The sequence below is a fragment of the Lipomyces japonicus genome (assembly GCF_038497905.1).
Source record: "Lipomyces japonicus strain CBS 7319 unplaced genomic scaffold V1514scaffold_3, whole genome shotgun sequence".
NCBI classification, from domain to species: Eukaryota; Fungi; Ascomycota; class Lipomycetes; order Lipomycetales; family Lipomycetaceae; genus Lipomyces; species Lipomyces japonicus.
In genome coordinates this window covers 108,312-126,905 of record NW_027117815.1, presented here as the reverse complement: position 1 = coordinate 126,905, position 18,594 = coordinate 108,312, and the positions used below count along the sequence as shown (strand labels likewise).

Here is an 18,594-nt window from a genome sequence, read left to right as displayed (position 1 = left end):
TTTCGCACGCAAATAATAGTAAAGTACGGTTATCGTCAAGTGATACAGTTTAAAAACGATTTGGCGCGACTATACGTGAAGTTGTTGAGGTTACCCTGTCAAGTGTTTTGACCCTTTTACCTTCTGTGAATACAACAAATACAGAAGAACCATGGAAAAGTCGAGTTTCGTAAAATTGTTTTATAGCACATTGCAGGATAACTGTCAACAAAGGTTATTTAATTTTGTGCTTGTAGTTTAAATATGGGCAGAGCTGCAGGTTTTAGCTTCGCAATTAGTTGCACGCTATGTACCACAGCATCTACAAGAATTTAATTTCGCCAATCGTAAGACCTATAACGATGAGATTTGTATTGGTATGTATGGATGCTTTATCTATTTTTGGTCTAAATTCTACTCTTTTATATCTTATACTCTTCCAGCTTATTTTTAGGCTGAGACTCAGTGGTTAGCTTTAGGCACGCAGAAATGACGAAATTCAATACATACGTCTTTCAATGCATTTGCCACGTATTTAGTATGAGTGCCCCTGGCCAATAGTTCTTTGGTACTAGGTTTATAAAACTCAACTGTGGTAAACGCAAGGGTCTTTCCAAGTTTGTGGCACCTGCTTTCCTAAAACAAGGGATCAGTAAACGGCTGCGCTGTAAACTTGAGTTACATACTATTAAAACATGATCTCCTATTAATTGATATTGTTTAGCCTATATGAAGTATTATATAATGTTCAATGATTGCCAATAACTAACCAATTTTGCCTCCAGAAGATAAATAAGTTACGTTGAGGTCTGTAGAGACGCCAGTAGAAAACAGTCCTCTGGATGAAACGGCGAGAGAACCACCGAGGTCGACTAGCAAAAGTCAGTACATCTTGATATTCCCCTGAACCTTTCCGCCCAAAAAGCAAAAAAAAAGAAAAAATTAAAACAATAGCTCACCCAGTGATGCAATTGTACCGCCATGGAGAATTTCTAATCTGTTCTGTTGACAGGTAATCAGAAACCGGGCAAGCCGTATCGCAAACACTGAATGCTTACTGTGTGTTCCTTCTCAATCGTAAGTTCCATCTTAACAAGTCCTGGTACTGCATCTGTAAGTTTGAGCTAAAAAAAAATCAGTTATGAGATAATCTAATGCAGGACTAAATGGCTAACATTAGGAAGAAGAGCGGGTTCCAAGCCGGAAGTTGACAGAAACGATTTCCAAACCTAAAAAAAAATTAAAACTTCAATGCAATGCAATAAAAAAATTAAAAAACTAGATTACCTACTGAGCGTACAAAAGGCAATGCAGATACCATGAGAAGTTAACGATAATGAATGATGCGCAATTAATTGCGGGGAATTAAATTTCAGGATAAGCTTAATATTTTAATGTACAACCCCCGTGCTTACAAGGTTGCCCTAGCCCTTTATTTGTTTATATACGCCATCGAGTCAACATACATGTACGAGGATAAAGACAAACCATCACGAACGTTGTAATCTCACCCGAGTTTATTGTCTCGCAATTGAATTACATTCTAGTTGTTATAATGCGAGAGATCATATCCATTCAATGCGGTCAAGCTGGTACTTATTGCTATTTTATTGTTAAATACGTATCGTGAACGCATATTTCGCATATACGGTTCATGTATATATATAGATATAAATATAACGAAATCACTGTTGCTAACCATATTTAGGGTAATTTTTACTGATTAATTGCTGGTGATTTTAGTTGTTGCCGTGATGCTAATACTTAATATAACTTAGAAACCAGATCGCATCTGCCTTTTGGAATACTATTACTCATGAACATGGTCTTGACAACAGTGGTCATTTAGTAGATATTTCAGATGAACAACGCCTCGATCGAATGGAAGTTTTTTTTTCTGAAGCTTCAAATCGAAAATATGTTCCTCGTTCTGTTGCGGTTGATCTTGAACCTTCTACTCTTGATGCTATTCGTTCAGGCCCGCAGGGTGACCTGTTCCGTCCTGACAGTTTTGTAAACGGTGAATCTGGTGCGGGAAATAACTGGGCGAAAGGATTTTACACTGAAGGTGCTGAGCTTACGGATAATATTTTGGACGTTATCAGGAGAGAGACGGAATCTGCCGATTCACTTCAGGGCTTCCAAGTCACTCATTCTCTTGGAGGTGGTACCGGTTCAGGACTGGGAACTCTGTTGCTTTCCAAGATCAGAGAAGAATACCCTGACAGAATGCTGAGTACGTACTCAGTTTTGCCTTCTCCGAAAGTCTCAGATACCGTCACTGAGCCTTATAATTCTTTGTTGGCTTTGCACCAGTTAGTAGAAAACTGTGACGAAACGTTTTGCCTTGACAACGAGGCGCTGTACGATATTGCTATCAAAACTTTAAAGATCAACCAGCCAGATTATTCTGACCTGAATCAGTTAATTGCATTAGTCATGTCTGGAATAACGGTGAGCATCAGTAGATACCATAAAGTATTATATATCAACTGACATTGTGGAATAGACTTGCTTACGATTTCCTGGTCAATTGAACTCCGATCTTCGTAAATTGGCTGTTAACATGGTTCCATTTCCTCGTCTTCATTTTTTTATTGTTGGATTCGCACCCCTGTTTGCTAGAAGTATGTCAAAACACTAATAATGATGTTTTATTTATTTATTTTTGTTTTTTTTGACTAACGTGTGTTAGATGCTCGTGCTTTTCAACAACTCAGTGTTCCAGAACTTACTCAGCAACTATTTAATCCGGCTAATATGATGGCAGCTGCCAACCCTCTTCATGGAAAATATCTTACTGCGTCGACCATATTCAGAGGAAAAGTTTCTACAAAAGAAGTTGAAGAGACTGTTGGTTTAATGAGAATGAAGAGTTCAGATTATTTTGTGGAGTGGATTCCTAATAATATTCAGACATCAGTTTGCAACGTTCCGCCATCAAATTTGAAAACCGCAGCAACGTTTATTGGAAATTCTACTGCGGTAAATGAGTTATTTGTTCGAACGAGTGACCAGTTTAATGCAATGTTCCGTCGAAAAGCGTTCTTGCATTGGTATACTGCTGAGGGCATGACCGAAATGGAGTTTGAAGAAGCTCAGAGTAATTTGATTGATTTGATTGCGGAATGTAAGTTCAAAGAAACACTTAAGTGGAAAAAATTTGCTAACAAGAATTAGATGATCAATATGAACAAGCTAAGGATGAAGACGTTGACGAAGAATATTTGGAGGATCAAGATGGACTTCTTGGCGAGGAGTCATGATGACACTGTACTAAAAGGCTTTTGCTAAATTTTATGTTACAATCTTTGTAAAATGCCAAACAAAAAAATTATTGTTTTTTTTTATCAGTGATCTATATTGTTGGTGGGTTTTTTTTTTTCTGTTTGGCTTGTTTTGTTGGGATAATTGGGATTATGTGAGATTGGATTTGATGGAATGCTCTTTTCAAATGTAAAACTAGTAGCATGTTTTTTTTAGCAAAAAAACAATATTTTAATTTGTACCTTTTCTAAAATTTCATTATTTTTTTGTTTAATAAAAAATTTTGATCATCATTTTTGAGATTTTTGATCGGTTGCAAGGCATCAATCTACAGTAATTAACATATTTTCTTGACCAGGACGTTGTTGCCCTGATCTGGTGACTTGATTTAACCTGATTTAATCGTGCTATAGTGTGCTTTGGAATAATATGTTTCCCACGACATTTCGTGCAGAACAAATTTCACTAACCGTTTGGCTTGAAAACAAAAGAGATAATGATGTATATTATTTAGCTGTTGGTGTTGAAAATTTTTTTTTTTTTTCAAAAAATCATATATAATATTACGCCGAAGAAAATGAATTAAAATTCCCAGAAAATTTAAAAACAAAAAAACAAATAACTAACTAACAAATTACAAATAAAAAATTTGTCAACTGTCAAAACGCCTCCTCTTCATACCCCTCTGTTCCACCAAAAAAAAAAAAAAGTATTATAATTAATTATTGTCGACTTGTCTGTATAACTCATAATGCACAAGCATTATTATAATCTCATATTTAGTTTTGAGCCATAACCCAATAATGTTCTAAAAATTTGTTTGGTTGTCCGTTTTTTTTTTTTTTTTCATGAAAATACCTTCACAACCCCTGCACGGTCGACTGATACAATCAACCCGTATGGCCGACATAATAATGCAACATCAAGTACGGCATCGGCATGATTCTTAATTGTCGCTTGTTGCTTGGCCGAAATTAATGTTGGCCTTGAAGATTGCGCATTAGGCGGGCCCGGCCTGCTACTCGACGACGTATTTCGTCGTTTTCCGGTGGCACTATTAATTGCTTTTATCGCGCCATCCATGATCGGACCCAACGAACTATTAGTGCCGGGCATGGCAGGTTCTTGTGACAGCGGCACGACTGCATCTCTAATTTCCGTACTGATCGTTAGTGTTGAATTAGGTTTGCGAATGTTATACGATGGCTTCGGTCGAACCTCTGCCAACGGACCACTTATCACTGAAGATTGCTCCGGCTTGCCCAAATTCCAAAATCGAGTATGATGATCTGAACAAGCGCTAATCAAAAATCCTCCAGGAATGTTTCGACTTGAACCGTTGGTAGACGTAAATGTATTATCCCATTCGTCATGAGATGATGATGGAACATCTACCGCACCCATGCAAAAAGCTCGCACTGAATTCTTCACGCTCGACTCGCTTCGTTCTAGTAATAAAACTGGATTTCCAGCTATCCTGTTGAGAAGTGTACCCTGATCTTCATCATCAACATTAAGCGGCTCATATTGATCTTGAACACTTTCAGAACTTGCAGCATCACCAACCGATGACGTCCTATAAACTTCACGACACTGCGTCTTTTCAACATCCCACACGGTAATCTCATCACCATTCACATTACTGCCACCGGCAACACATATCCATTTGCCTTTACCAAGAGTTGGATGCAGGCCAATTCTGTAAATCGTGCTTCCTCCATGCAATCCCCAAGCTTTCAGATGGATTTGATATCGCAAACTCCATACATCCAGCACGCCACGAGTGGTTCCAACCACCATCCAAGCCCGCTTGCGATCAATGAAAAAACACGACGGCACGCCATGATGAATTGGATTCTCCAATACAAAATCTAATGTTAGTGACCGTAAATTTAAAGCCAGAATTCGTGACTTGTTTGTAGCAATCATCAGTATTGAGCGAGATTCAATTTTAATTTGCTCCATCCATGTTGCGTATTCGCCTTCATTTAATCGATAGGTTCTGAGGGTCAATAATCTACCGTACTTTGGGATTCCCCGTCCTATCGGTGGCGTGTAATTCACTCTGATAATGTTAATCGTACCATCAGTAGCCCCACTAGCAAAACAATGAGTACTGTCTATGAAGCACAAGCATTTCACTTTTGCTGACTGCGAATGCCTATATGTCAGTCTCGCTCGATTAATAACATTGCGTTCAAGCTGAATGGTATCCCATATCTTAACCGTTCCGTCATCAGACGCAGTCAAAAAGAAAAAATGATCTGCGGATACGACAACCCTGTTCACCGGACCTTTGTGTTCGTTGAAGCTAGCTATCAAATTCCCATCGGGTCTCCATCCAGAACTAGCAATCTTGCCACTTTTAACCAGCGTATGAGGTCGCGAAGAAGGAGGAATCAAAGGCCCAAATTCCGAAATATCTTCCATAAACTTATCAAAATACACGGTATCAAGAAGTTTAAGAATATATGGGTCATCGCCCGTGTATGAATGACCTCTGTATACAACAGTTTCAATCATCGTCTCTTCATCGCTTCCATTATCGTAGCCGTAACTTCCGATTTCATGCTGAATCATATCTCGATTCTTCTGGTCTCCCTTGGACGACACAGGTCTGTCGACCTGTCCGTAAACAACAGTCGGATTTGAAGCCACCTCTGGAGCGGATTTCCCAATATGATCAAGATCATGATCTCGATGACTGATCAATGTGACCGCGCTCGTCCGCCGCCGTAATTCTCTTGAAATTGTAATTTCTGATTCCAAAGGCTCTCCAATTTCTGACGCAATCTCCGCTTGGCTATCTGATAGTGCCTCGGTCCTATCAACAACAGATGAAGCAGAATATTTCGATGCACCATTACTCTGAGAAAACAAAACAGTACCACCATTGGACCCACTCGGGGATCCAATGGCCAAGATCGGACCTAATGTTCTAGGCGATCCTTCAATGCCATTAAGCCAATGCGGCGGTAATCCTGTTCGTTTTGTGGGAAGAGAAGATTGTGTTTGTCTCTGATAATTATCAATAGTTTTGAGAGCATCAAGAAGAGTAGTTGTAACTTTAAATTGCTGTCTTCTTGAGTCTGCAGCTTCTAATTTGTTAATGGGTCTTCGAATCGTTGTTTTTGTATCGTCAAAGAAGTAGGTGTGTAATTGAACGCCAAGCTTGTTCACAGAAATTGCAGAATTCATGTCTAAATCAGAGTCATGCTGTCTCTGAAACGCAAACAATTTAGAATTGTTGTTACCAGATTTGGCAATTCGCCAAATGTGTTCCCTTAATGCCGCCAATTTCCAGATGTCTTTCTCTGCTAGGCCCATAACTTTGAGTTTATTAAACCAAAATCGATCCCTATATTGTCACAGTTAACATGTATCAAAGTTATTTTAAAAAGAAAGCTATACTCTTCAGTTTTGGTCTGTTTCTCGGTCAACACAATTCCTGCTTCTGAAGCTTTTGTTATTGCTAAATTATGTAATGAAGACGTGATCGAATAAGAGCCGTCGAACATCGGCACAATGTCTGACATTTTTTGTTCCTTGGCAGATTTCCAAAAATTTGAATACCTTGATTCCGAGGCCCATAAAATAGCGGTATGAAAAACTATCCGGGACAGCTTGGCAGAGTTAGTAACAAAAATTTAAAAAGCTAGTGAAAAACATACTGGAGGTTCACAGAAGTCCATGAGCATTGTCTCTGAGTAGTCTAGAATTTCACATTGAAGATATGGCTTCACGATCGGCCTAATGATGCAATAAATATCTACTGCGGAAAGCCATTTTGTGGCGGCAGATATAAACGCAAACACGCCTTTTAAGTATTAGAAATACTCCTCAAAAAGCTTTGCGCAAACATACCTTCTCTAATCCATAAATTAGGATGTAAAGAAAACCTGACAGTGATCTTTACAAGGTCCCATAAATTGGGACGCTTGATCAGTCCAAGTTCTGCCAGACTAGTAAACGCATACAAAACTTTTTCAATTACAAATTCCTCCGTATCTGGCAAGAAGTTAATCAAAACCTAAACGCACAAATAATTGTTAGATTTGTACTCACCTGCCAAAGCTTGAACCATTAAAGGCATAATATATTCCTCCAAGCTATTTCCACCAACAAAAGTGGCCAATCCGATAATAGCATTAAAAAATGCCCCTCTCAGCAAAGCATCCTTGTCATTAAGGTACGTAATCAAATGGCTTAAAATAATGTCATTTGCCTTTTGACTACCAAAAAAGGCACACAAAGAAGAAATCGATCTTAGCAATGTACGTTTCACAGACGAATCAGTGTCAGTCAGTAAAACAATGGCGTGATCTTGAAACAAGTCAACCAATTCGCGGCGAGAAATTTCAAAGTAGGCCTTATAAGCATCGCTCGTTGTTATGCCATTCTCAGTCTCCACATCTTTAATGGCAAGCCTATTTCCAACAACGTGCTCAGCTTGAGCCATGTCCAAAAATTTCAGGGCAGTCTCGGCAAGCGTGGATATGCAAGATGCATAACTTGCTCGAACAAAAACATCTCTGCTAGTTAAAAGAGGTTGCATCCTCGGCATTATATATTCTGAAAACACGTTTTCATTTACTGGCGTGATCCTTTGGACTAATGCCACAAGTTGAGTGATTGAGCGCATGGCAGCTATCTTGACATTGACAAATGAATCATCCAATAAAGCCACTAGATATGGTAAGCATCGATCCAACTTAGCCTCGTCGGGTAGCTGCTCGCCAAATGCTAAAATGACGTCGCATGCATGAATTCGTGCTGTCGCGGTGGCTGTGTTTCGAACGGCAGCTACCACAATCGATAAAAATATTAAGGCGCCATTGTCAGCCAGAGGTTTCGTGACTATAGATACTGGTCGACCTGAATGATAATTCGGAATGTTCAAATATACCGGAATAGGATCTATTGTGGGAACGACTGTCTTACTGGAATCTCCAAGTTTCTGGTCTTCGAATTGCAAGAAATAGGCAACCTTGTCAAACTCACTGTAAATACGTTCAAGTCTGTAATCTGATTCGAGAAACTGAGATGCCAATGATCGCTCGCCAAGTCTAAGCACACTTGGCTCGGTAATATCTTGAACATATTCATGTAAAAATGAATAAAAATAATCCGGGAATGCTTTGTTATGCCATTCATTCAAGTATCCTTCAGCAGATAGTCGATCGTTTGGATCCAAACTAACCATGTGTTGCACTAAAGATCGGATGTTCACATCTTCAATTTTTGACAAATCAGGTGAAAACGTGCCACGTCGATATCCAAATAGTTGTGATAATGTGAAGATGGGTGACCCTTCTAAAAACAACTCCGCAATTACACATCTATAATCAAGAGTTAACATGTCAACATGTGACTTAAATATGTATATGTGTGTTTCATGATACTCACCCTAAACTGAATATGTCCATTTGATCTGTTAGTTGCCCGCGTTTTCGTTCTCCCGGTTTAAAGAATCGTTCCGGTGCAACGTAGCATACACGACGTAAAGATGTATCGAAAAAAAATGAAAAATCTGCCGGATCATCTTCGGGAAGATACGTGGGTTTAAAAGATGCAAAATCTGACAAGTATACCCAATTCCATGACGTGACCAAAATGTTTTCTGTTTTAATATCTCCGTGATGAACACCGTTGAAATGGCATTTTTGCAATCCAGATAACAGTTGAAATGCAATCCATCTTTTTTCGACATTTTCAAGAAACGGACGGGTGCTTGAGTGTAATAATTCCTGGTCAGCACAAAAAAAAACTCAGCCAAAGTTACGTGTTTTCGTACCTTATCCGATCATACAAGATGTTACCAAAGTGTTGACGAACAAGATAGCCGGCTCTTTCAGTTTCCACAATTCGACTATATGCAACAGCATGAGACGCATCGGCAAGCTTTTCTCGCTCGACTAAAGCACGATTTGTTGTTAGCAACGCGATTTGATATAAAAGCACCATCTTGCGCCTGAGCTGTCAACAATTCAGAACTTACTGGACAATTGCCGCTGATATGTGCGAAGCGATAAATTGGCAATTGGTTTGATGAAAACCTTGACAATAACTCTTCCATCCTTGTTGCGTCCTTTGATTGTTTTCATAAACCTAGCCGATCTGCAAGTTTTGTCATACTGGATGTCGCCCAGCTCGTCGACATATGATTCAATGCCAACCGTAGGCGCGGACGGCGCAACTTGTGATATCTGGCTTCCCATATTATTATGCCTTCGTCATTGATATGTAATAGCACTGATGGTCAGTCTGTAATAAGGTGGATGATATATGCAGTAATAAACCGCACGACGTTGCAACCACGACCTTGCGAATTATGTGATGGTACTAAAAATTCAGATTCTGAGCCAGAAAATAAATTGTTTCAAGCCGCCTCTTCGTGAACAATCGAAATACGTTATAAAAATATGTAACTAAGCGTGCTTTGCAGTATCAGTCTTGATGTATATACTGCAAGCCGTCGTCTGGTCGGTGCTTAACATACAAAGTTGGGTAAGAGGAACGTTAACGGAATTTATTACGCGGGGGCGCGTTCGATGAGATGCCGACCAAGTAAATGAACGAGAGCGATGAGCGGTGACGATGAAGCAAGCAAAAATTCGGCAGACAAGGAGTATGTCCTTTTGGTCTCTTCTGACGGATTTGAATACTCGATATTACGGTCCGCAGCTTTAGTTTCGGGTACATTACGCGGCATGCTCGGCCAGTCGCCATCAGTGTTTGCAGAAGCACGGGAAAACAGAGTCGTGCTTCCAAACATCAGGCAAGTTGACACGCATGTTTTTGTTTTGTATAAATCTAACCTGGTAACAGTGGTATATTACTAGAGAAAGTTTGCGAATATTTGTATTACAATTTAAAAAATGCCAGTAATCCAGGCGTGATTCCTGAATTCGATGTGCCTCCAGAGTTGGCCTTAGAACTTTTAGTCGCCTCGGATTATTTGGATGGTAAGTCGTGTTTTCCGTGCACTCTTAATTATCTACTAATCTTTATCTATAGTCTAATATATACGTATACAATTGTAATTAAGTGTACATAGTTTTATGCAGTTGCTTTTTGAGTTACCTCACCATTTTTGTTCTTTCGTCTGCCACCTTTTGACCCGCCATTATAGTGTTGTGGTCTGTAAATTTTTTCATCACCAAACGATACGTCTCCAAACAAGACAAAACTGGTTATTCCGCAGTCGGCGACTCCGAAGATCACGTTCTTATAGCCATCTTTGAGTCGCTGATACTGCTTGCCATGTACTAGATCGTTTGACACTGGCAATGTAGCGAAAAGCTGTTCAAGCTGCAATGGAGTTGGCAGTTTATCCTTTTGTGAACTAAAAAAAAAAATGTTAGCAGCCTGGCCCGTGTGCAGAAAAAAAATTTTGAAACAAAAATAGTACAAGGGCTGAACGGGCTAATCATACTTTACAACTACAACTCGAAAGTCTGGTTCGCCTGGTTTAGATTTTTTAAAAGATGGGCGAGGTTTCCAAACGTTGTAAGCTATTCGGAATGGCAGATTCGGAGGTGACTGATGGAATCGTTGCGGCTGCTGCATTTGAATATGTGAATAGTACGGTATTATCTGTAGCCGTTTGAATATTGATTCTAAAAGATTAATTTTATGTTAAAACTCAAACGTGAATAAAGCTAGATTATTATGTTGAAGCTTACCGAATGACCACCAGGGTCCCGCACATATTATTGGACCAAAAGAAGGTATTTTGCGAGAGAAGATCCCGCTAACTGTTTTGTATATCCATGAGAATTGATGAGTGACGAGGTTAAGTATGTTTGACACAAATGATGAATAAAACCGCGGCGTAGATGACAACAAGTTGTCTGTAGATGGTTGTGGAGCTGTGTCGGCTCTCTGAACAATATATCCTAATCGCTTCAGGTAAGCATATATCAAGTATCTTTCATGATTTCCGCAATCTTCAATGCAAGCAGCATAGCATCCTTGCAAGGAAATCTTGTAATCTCCTGTCTGGTTATAGAGCGTCATGCTGCCTCTTTCTAAGAGGTAAATGACTTCTTCCGGCAAAAGATATATCGTTCCTGTCGAATCTGCCTGTCCAATGCTTTTGAAATGCGGACCTCGTGCGGTCAATACTTTTGCACGTTTAAGTTTTGGATACCATATTGCTGAAATGTGAACTTTGCTATTTTGCCATTTAAAAAAAATAAGTCAGTCAAATGCATACCATTGTTGAACCGAAAATTGATACTTTGTATGCTTCCGCTCGCCACTTAGTGCCGTGAACATTGCTTCGCGGCTGTCGTTCAAATTCTTCACATCTGAATTGGAAACACCCGGTTCGTAATCTTTTTCCCCTCGTTTTGGTAGTGACTTCCTGAGATGTCGCATGTTAGACGTTCTTTGTCCCGCCGTTGATAGGCCATGAGCTAGTAATCTACATACTTTGATCCGCCGTTAATCGACGCTAGCAGTCGCCAATCTTGTTGTTCGTCGTCCGATTGAGCCTGTTCTTCTTGCATGTCATTACCGTTGCCAGCTGGTTCCGCTTCGTAGTCATGGTCAAGATCGTCGTGGGAGGTCATTTGTGCAAAAAAAATAGAATGGGGTGTTGAATGTTGAACCCATGTGAAATTGGAGATTAATTTGCATTCTGTTAATTGATACGCCGCGCCAGTGAAATCTACACACGTTATATATTAATATATTAATATACAGAACTACTTTCCAAACAAAATCCGCCTATCCCCATAAAACGCCGAAATCTTTCCAAAATATGAAATATAAATACAAAATCATTCTATATAAATGCCTCTCTTGCCATTTGGCTTTACCAAAATGCCCATCTTATTAACAGCCATGGCATCAGATGCGGTCACAAAGATTGGATTCGGCTGCCGATCGTCAGCAGTAGATGCAACCTTGATGGATTCATTTAACGGTTCCAAGATCGCGTCACAGATGACACTGTCAAAAGGCGTGACCGTGATCGGAATGCGCATCTCAATGTCCTTGCAATTCGACAACTTTGATCCGACCACTATGAAGTACGTGATTGAATATAATGACGCAGATGAAGTGAATGCAGGAGTCAAAATGTTAGGATATCCGTTTTCTTCTGTAATCACGACGCCGTCCTTACCGCGTGACGTGCTGACCGGAAAACTAGTCGTGATCTCCACACTGTATCCATCTTCACCCAGTTTTTCACCATTCACTGCAATTTTTTCACCTAACAGCGTCCTCGATCTTGAAGCCGGGTCGTCACCTCGTAGACTAAACACGATGACTTCCTCAACCTTGAGCGTGATGCTTTGAACTTTTACCTTCTTTGACTTGTACTTCCAATCCAAGTTAGGCAAAATGCTGACAACCATCACGATTGAATCGCCAGGTCCGAACGATGTACGTTGTAATGTAACTCGTTGCACCACAATGCTGTCAATCGATTCAACTTGCAAGGTCTTTGCACGCTGGAACTCAAGAAACGATGACATGGTGTCGTATCGTACTATAGTCACCGGAGCATACGCTCGCTGATCATCTTTTGAACCTGAATCCTCAACAGCTGTCGCATACAGCCGATATATGGACTCGGCCACTTTTGGAATACATATGCTTGACGACAGCTGGTTCTCGCCAAACGGCAACGTGTAGACGAATCGTAACTCTAATGAGAGAAAAGTTGCTGACGACGATTGAATTTGACCAGGCTTGAATAATTCAACTTTTTTTCCTACAGGATATGACTCTTGTCGTTTGGTTTGTGATATTCCAAGTTTGCCAGTTTGCACATATATGGTTTCCGTGCGATAAAGCTGGAGGTCTAATGATCGCAACTTAAAAGGCCGTCCATTGTTTGATCTGACTTCAACAATGCCAACAATTCGAGGCTGTGATTATTAATTTTGTCATTAATAGTTCTGCGACTGTATAAAAAAGCCAATCGCTTTCTTTTATATTTTGTTGTGAACAGAGATAACTTACCCAGCTAGCATCAATACCGGGATAACCTAGTACGAAATCCGAATTCGGTGGTCCGCGAATGCTAATAACTAGCATTTCTAAACTCCAATCTTGTCGCAAAAAATTGCAATTTCAATGACAATCGTGAATTGAATCACCAGTCTCCGAGTATTTTTCTTCTTCTTCTTTTTAAACGAAATAAGTTCTAGGCTATGGATAAAGATTATTTGTACTTGTTGATTCCAGGATTAGATTTAAACATTTCCACTTCGAGGAGATGCGGTAGGGTAAGTGCTTAACTGAAACATATACAAATTTGTATATCCAAAACCATGGCTGAAGTAGGAAAACACGTATTGTCAAATCCTTTTCTATGCTGGGAAACTAGTAGAAAAGAAAATAAGCAGGTCACAAAGAGCTATTGGTTCAAAGTTAGCAAGAGGATTGGCCAACCGCAAATGGCGGCAGAATCTCCTGCACGACCAAAGCGAGTGCATTCCATTGCTTTCGACCAGACAGCACCGCTGTTGTCGTCATCGTCTCCACAGGCTTGCAATACTGCAGGCGGGTCTGGAAATAATCCCAATCATAGCGCGAGGACGGTTGAGCGATCTCAAATGGCAACGCAGTGGTGGACAAAAGGCATACTGAGCCATGTCAATTCTTGGATCTTAGCTGCTGTCCATAAACGTGAGAAAGAAAATTTAAGAGGATTCAAATAATTTAGACTGACAACTGGGCGGTTTTTAGTTGGATTGAGCAACATATTAGCAGTGCCGGATCAGCATGAGGAGGAACATGCAAGCAAGAGATTACGGACGGAAGAGTTACTACGGTCGCCAGGCAAGTCAAAATTAAATTGAAATGATATATAAAAAAAAACATCCAATTAACAACCAGATATAAAGACGAACAAAACGAGCGTCCGCCAAGCCCAGGTAGCTTTCCTCAATTAAACCGAATCAGCAGCCCTAGCATATCACCTCCACAGTCACCAGTCCGACGAGGCCGTACAACAGCGACAGATGTATACATTAATTATCCTCCTCCATTACAGTCATTTAAAAATACGGATGCTCCGCCTCCAAGGTATCCCAAATTTGTTAGGCTAGATCAAAATTCGCCTAAATTACCGAAAAGTGGCGAGTCATCGCAGCCTGTTGCGCAGGTGCGGTCGACAGCCAAGCGACCGGTTGCCAAAACAGACTTGCGCAAGAGAGTTTTATTAAAGAAAGATCCACTGAAAGAGATCAGAGCTAGTCAGACGAACCGTAGCGGATCAGCTCGAGCCATGTTATTGCAAGATCTTGTCAAACGAAGAATGGAAGCAGAAAAGAGTTTAAGGCCACATACAGAAGGGAAAGGAGGAGCAGGTGCAGGAGGATTGATTGATTTTGAAGATTTGGCACAATTGACTCAAGAAAGTGGAAATGAACTACCAGATCAATTAGCTGAAGTCGTCAAAAAAGATGTTGAACTTTCAACTCAAGCATTGCTCACTCAACCATCTGAAGTTACCACCGCGGTTACTGAAGACGGTCCTTACGGAGCACATTTCATAAACAAGCATGAAAGAAGGGTTTCAGAGACAAGGCCAGATAGAAAAGAACTTGTGGAGAGACTGCGAAGAAGGAGAAGATTAGACTCACAGGCTGGGAATACCCGGTATACTGCACCTTCAGCAAATGCGCTCCAACCGAATGAGACACCATTCACACCAGCGCAAAAGCAGCAACAAGATGGCATCATGACAACACCATTGAGAACCCCGAGGTTACCACTTTCCGGTTCTTCTGGTCGGGTTGAGAAATACAAAAGCCCATTTAAGAACGCTGGTAGTGTCGAACGCTTAAGGAAAACGGCCAGCGCGTACAGGGATGGCAAGAAATTATCCTTATTACGAAACAGCATTCTTTCTGCAAGCCGTAATCAGCAGTCTTATTTGTCCGTATCGTCATCATATATTGAAAGCATAACACCATCGATTCCAACAAATGTGATTTTCACAAAAACTAGGTCACCGCCACGACCTATTTCTTCAAACTTGACAGATTCACAAAGCTTGGATGAACTGATTAAGCAAATAATTAGAGAGGGCAGCGCCAGTGATTTTCCGGCATGGGTCAATGTTCAAAAGAAAAGGGCGGCCCGATTAGATGCCATCAAGAAATACCGGGCGCCGCCAGATGTGATCAAGCCGCTAACCGGGTTGCAACTTGCAAAAGTGGAAGCCATTTTAAAATCACGATCCAATTCTCGGCAAGTGCTCGTGACCGGGTTTCGAATCGACATCACGGGCCAGGACGCGCGCACGTTGGCTGACAGGCAATGGCTCAATGACAACGTGATTGATTTTTACTTGCAACTAATTACCGAGCGCAGCCGTGTGGAAGCTGCTGACGGTATGCCCCGGTCGTTTGTGTACACGACTCATTTTTATTCCACCTTGCGGCAAAAAGGTTATCAAGGCGTGGCCAGATGGGCCAAGCGGCAAAAACTTGTCCTTGCCGAAACCGATTTCGTGTTTGTGCCGGTAAACATCCACAACACGCATTGGTGCGTGAGCGTGATTAACCTGCGAGATCGCCGGTTTGAGTACTATGACTCTCTTGGTGGCGGGCCGGGGAAGGTGTTTGACGATTTGCGGGAATACCTAACCAACGAGGCAGTCAAGCAGGAATTCGGCGTAATTGCGCATGATAATGCTGAATGGGATGAATTCATTCCTGAAAATTCGCCCATGCAGCAGAACGGGTATGATTGTGGCGTGTTTACATGCAAAACAGTGGAAGTATTAGCCAGGGATGGCAATTTGACATTTTCGCAAAAGGATATGCCCATATTACGGCGGCGCATGTTGTGGGAAATTCTTGACAAGCGGTTACTAACATAGCTCATGTATATGATTTTGTAAAAAAAGAAAAGATTTACTTTTTTTCTGTATTTTTAGAAATGTTTAATAAGAGGGTATAACATTTGCATGTATGATCATGATGAACTAATTCGTAGAACAGAAAAGCCAATGAACATGTCTTTGCAGCATATCGACTAATCCCAGTTTTCCCGAGCAGCGTCATGCTTATACTAGGTTTTAGGCGCCGGTAAACTGTGGTCTATTTTTTTTTTTTTTTGAAGTTTGGGGTAAAATAGCATACGCCAGGCCATAACAAGTTCAAAAAGAAGGGTAAAAAAAAAAGACATTTTGACACAATGAGGAGATTATTAGGAAAATTAAAACTTTGCACTGGGTTTGTATTATGTATGTGCTGACTGCACAAATACGGGATTCCTGGAATTCTGAAGTCACACACAAGCAGGACCTAATTCTAACACTAACACAACGCATCTTTGATGTGATACAATAGAACATCGATTTTGTTTAATATTTTGTTTTTCTTATGACTTAAGACAGATATGTTTGTTTTCTGTACTCTTTTAGGCGATTTTTGTTTGTAAAAATGAAAAGCCAGACAAACTCCTTACTTCGCAATCGTTCTATCGTTGTATTCAGAGTTTCGGTATCTCACATCTCTCTTTATAAATATAAACCAAAAAAAAAATGTGTAAATAAAGAAAAATAAAGTTCCCGCTTGTGATTTCAGCATGACTAAAAATCATAGGTTTGGCAGTATTAAGTTCCTATTAAAATATATAACTCCAAAGCGTACGGGATTGAAATATTAACAAATATTATTACCACCTGCCAAATTTAACAAACCAAGAACAATGATAATAACAAAATAAAAATAAAAAAACTTAAACCTGATAAAAATAAAATGAAACTCCTTCAATATGTCATGATCTGAGAGCACGTAACCGTTCCCCAAGAGAATCTTCTTCTACTTCCGAAGCTGATGGTGGTGATCTAATTTTATTGGCCGGCAAATTAACAGCTGATTCCAAATTTTGTTGTAATTCTAATCCGGCCTCGTCAGCTACTTTTTGTAATAGCAGATCTACATCTTCCTGAGGTGCGGCCACCGCGTTCGTAACTTGGCCGGCATCTTCATAATAAGACGTGGTAACGTCGAGATCTTCGAATTGGGATTCAAATTTTTCCATCACCAATGACATCTATGAATTAGGTTAGTTACGCCAAAACATTGAGATTAGTTTGTAAGAAATTTTTAACAATCGGTTAACTTGTGCAATACCTTTTCCAGATTCATGCTCTCCATTGCACGGTCCATGTTCTTTACAACTGCTGCCATATTTCCGGTAACCTAAAGATCCGATATTAATATCAAGCGCAACGTTGACGACGACTGATAGAAAGAAAAACAAAAACATACAGTTCTCATGGTAACAGCGGTCTGAACCCGACTGGCAACTGCATCAATTCTTGATGCTAACCGTAACAAGCTTATACGTTCGCTTTGCTTTCTGATTGCGTTTTGAGCATATAATTTGGCGATATCCGGATTTCCTTGTTGAATTGCCTATTTGTAGAAACACAAACCAAAAAAACAAAAATTGGCATCAGCAAAACAAAATAAGTTCAATAAGTTGAGGCAGATTTTTTTTTTACCTTTTTGATCTTGTTCTTCTCAGTTTGTTCATCCTTGGCTGCCTTAGACGCTTGCCTGTTTAATTGCTTCGCCGTAAACTAATAATATGAATTAGTCTCAAAAAAATCATACTAGATTGTAATCTTTTTCAATTCATCAATATACCTTCAATTGAAATAATGACTCTGAAAAAAAAAACCAAAGCAAAACAAGTATTGCAAAAGTCAACCGTTAGCCTTTGATGTTTGTCAATGATAGAACGCAGACCTCGTTTACTCACTTTCTAGTCCAGACATGATTAATATTTTACGCTGCGTTATTAATTATCGTCTTATTATCCTAATCACGTTATATTTCCCTACTCGCAGTGTATGATGAATAGGGTATGCATGTATGTTTGTGATGGTGGTATATCATCATCGCCTTTGGTTGACACGATACCGAATATCTCCAAGCCACCTGCGCCATGGTGTGGCGCAGTTATGCGAAGCGCGCATGAATCAATCAACTACAGGAACTCTTGGTAGGAAAATCATACAGAATTAATTGTACTGGATATGCATTACAGTGCAGGTAAACTGGTGGGGTGAATTTAGAATTGAATTGGTTAATTGAAAATAAATTAATAATGATGGCCCAAAACCATGATGATTACCACAACCAGGCTGCCAGGGTGTTATCATCCACGACCTCAAGAAAGATTGCAAAAAAGCAAGCCCAGGATCATGCCGGTAACAAGTCTGCTGCCAGGATTGATATTGGCAGGAAGTACATCCATTGGATACCGGCCAACGGCTCCACGACGTGCTCAACCACCTCGACCACGATTGCACGCATGAACGGCACGCAACTTAAAGCATGGTCAAGTTTTGGACCGGTCAAA

At 40.2% G+C, this 18,594-nt stretch overlaps 8 protein-coding genes across 8 annotated transcripts; 3 read left to right on the top strand and 5 right to left on the bottom strand.

The window, feature by feature from the left end:
- Positions 1 to 332: 332 nt before the first annotated feature.
- V1514DRAFT_324483 (HotDog domain-containing protein) lies at positions 333 to 1,322 on the bottom strand. Its single transcript, XM_066926433.1, has 8 exons — positions 1,271 to 1,322; positions 1,155 to 1,208; positions 1,038 to 1,103; positions 939 to 981; positions 750 to 851; positions 666 to 682; positions 490 to 615; positions 333 to 434 (listed from the first exon to the last, which is right to left on the bottom strand). The coding sequence occupies exons 1-8, from the start codon at positions 1,298 to 1,300 to the stop codon at positions 402 to 404; spliced, it is 471 nt and encodes a 156-aa protein (XP_066785681.1). The 5' UTR covers positions 1,301 to 1,322; the 3' UTR covers positions 333 to 401.
- A 137-nt stretch (positions 1,323 to 1,459) lies between these two features.
- On the top strand, positions 1,460 to 3,539 carry V1514DRAFT_324480 (Tubulin/FtsZ, GTPase domain-containing protein). Its single transcript, XM_066926432.1, has 5 exons — positions 1,460 to 1,571; positions 1,757 to 2,433; positions 2,489 to 2,606; positions 2,675 to 3,109; positions 3,160 to 3,539. Exons 1-5 carry the CDS (start codon positions 1,535 to 1,537, stop codon positions 3,243 to 3,245), a joined length of 1,353 nt encoding a protein of 450 aa, XP_066785680.1. The 5' UTR covers positions 1,460 to 1,534; the 3' UTR covers positions 3,246 to 3,539.
- A 210-nt stretch (positions 3,540 to 3,749) lies between these two features.
- V1514DRAFT_324477 (uncharacterized protein) lies at positions 3,750 to 9,943 on the bottom strand. The gene is made up of 8 exons (XM_066926431.1): positions 9,245 to 9,943; positions 9,041 to 9,161; positions 8,653 to 8,976; positions 7,312 to 8,585; positions 7,111 to 7,254; positions 6,918 to 7,063; positions 6,658 to 6,869; positions 3,750 to 6,604 (listed from the first exon to the last, which is right to left on the bottom strand). Exons 1-8 carry the CDS (start codon positions 9,462 to 9,464, stop codon positions 4,093 to 4,095), a joined length of 4,953 nt encoding a protein of 1,650 aa, XP_066785679.1. The 5' UTR covers positions 9,465 to 9,943; the 3' UTR covers positions 3,750 to 4,092.
- Positions 9,630 to 10,481, top strand: V1514DRAFT_349970 (BTB/POZ protein). Its single transcript, XM_066929393.1, has 3 exons — positions 9,630 to 10,024; positions 10,075 to 10,211; positions 10,264 to 10,481. The coding sequence occupies exons 1-3, from the start codon at positions 9,831 to 9,833 to the stop codon at positions 10,266 to 10,268; spliced, it is 336 nt and encodes a 111-aa protein (XP_066785678.1). The 5' UTR covers positions 9,630 to 9,830; the 3' UTR covers positions 10,269 to 10,481.
- V1514DRAFT_324473 (tRNA-splicing endonuclease subunit sen54 N-term-domain-containing protein) lies at positions 10,251 to 11,866 on the bottom strand. The gene is made up of 5 exons (XM_066926430.1): positions 11,683 to 11,866; positions 11,489 to 11,614; positions 10,932 to 11,422; positions 10,682 to 10,865; positions 10,251 to 10,591 (listed from the first exon to the last, which is right to left on the bottom strand). Exons 1-5 carry the CDS (start codon positions 11,820 to 11,822, stop codon positions 10,306 to 10,308), a joined length of 1,227 nt encoding a protein of 408 aa, XP_066785677.1. The 5' UTR covers positions 11,823 to 11,866; the 3' UTR covers positions 10,251 to 10,305.
- Positions 11,867 to 11,923: 57 nt separating this feature from the next.
- On the bottom strand, positions 11,924 to 13,517 carry V1514DRAFT_324469 (uncharacterized protein). The gene is made up of 2 exons (XM_066926429.1): positions 13,225 to 13,517; positions 11,924 to 13,130 (listed from the first exon to the last, which is right to left on the bottom strand). Exons 1-2 carry the CDS (start codon positions 13,297 to 13,299, stop codon positions 12,033 to 12,035), a joined length of 1,173 nt encoding a protein of 390 aa, XP_066785676.1. The 5' UTR covers positions 13,300 to 13,517; the 3' UTR covers positions 11,924 to 12,032.
- A 20-nt stretch (positions 13,518 to 13,537) lies between these two features.
- V1514DRAFT_288413 (uncharacterized protein) lies at positions 13,538 to 16,191 on the top strand. Its single transcript, XM_066925249.1, has 3 exons — positions 13,538 to 13,893; positions 13,954 to 14,046; positions 14,112 to 16,191. The coding sequence occupies exons 1-3, from the start codon at positions 13,662 to 13,664 to the stop codon at positions 16,094 to 16,096; spliced, it is 2,310 nt and encodes a 769-aa protein (XP_066785675.1). The 5' UTR covers positions 13,538 to 13,661; the 3' UTR covers positions 16,097 to 16,191.
- Positions 16,192 to 16,998: 807 nt separating this feature from the next.
- V1514DRAFT_340512 (Snf7 family) lies at positions 16,999 to 18,007 on the bottom strand (the record flags this gene model as incomplete). Its single annotated transcript, XM_066929027.1, has 6 exons — positions 16,999 to 17,277; positions 17,358 to 17,426; positions 17,496 to 17,642; positions 17,732 to 17,809; positions 17,877 to 17,896; positions 17,992 to 18,007. The coding sequence occupies 6 exons, from the start codon at positions 18,005 to 18,007 to the stop codon at positions 16,999 to 17,001; spliced, it is 609 nt and encodes a 202-aa protein (XP_066785674.1).
- Positions 18,008 to 18,594: the final 587 nt, after the last annotated feature.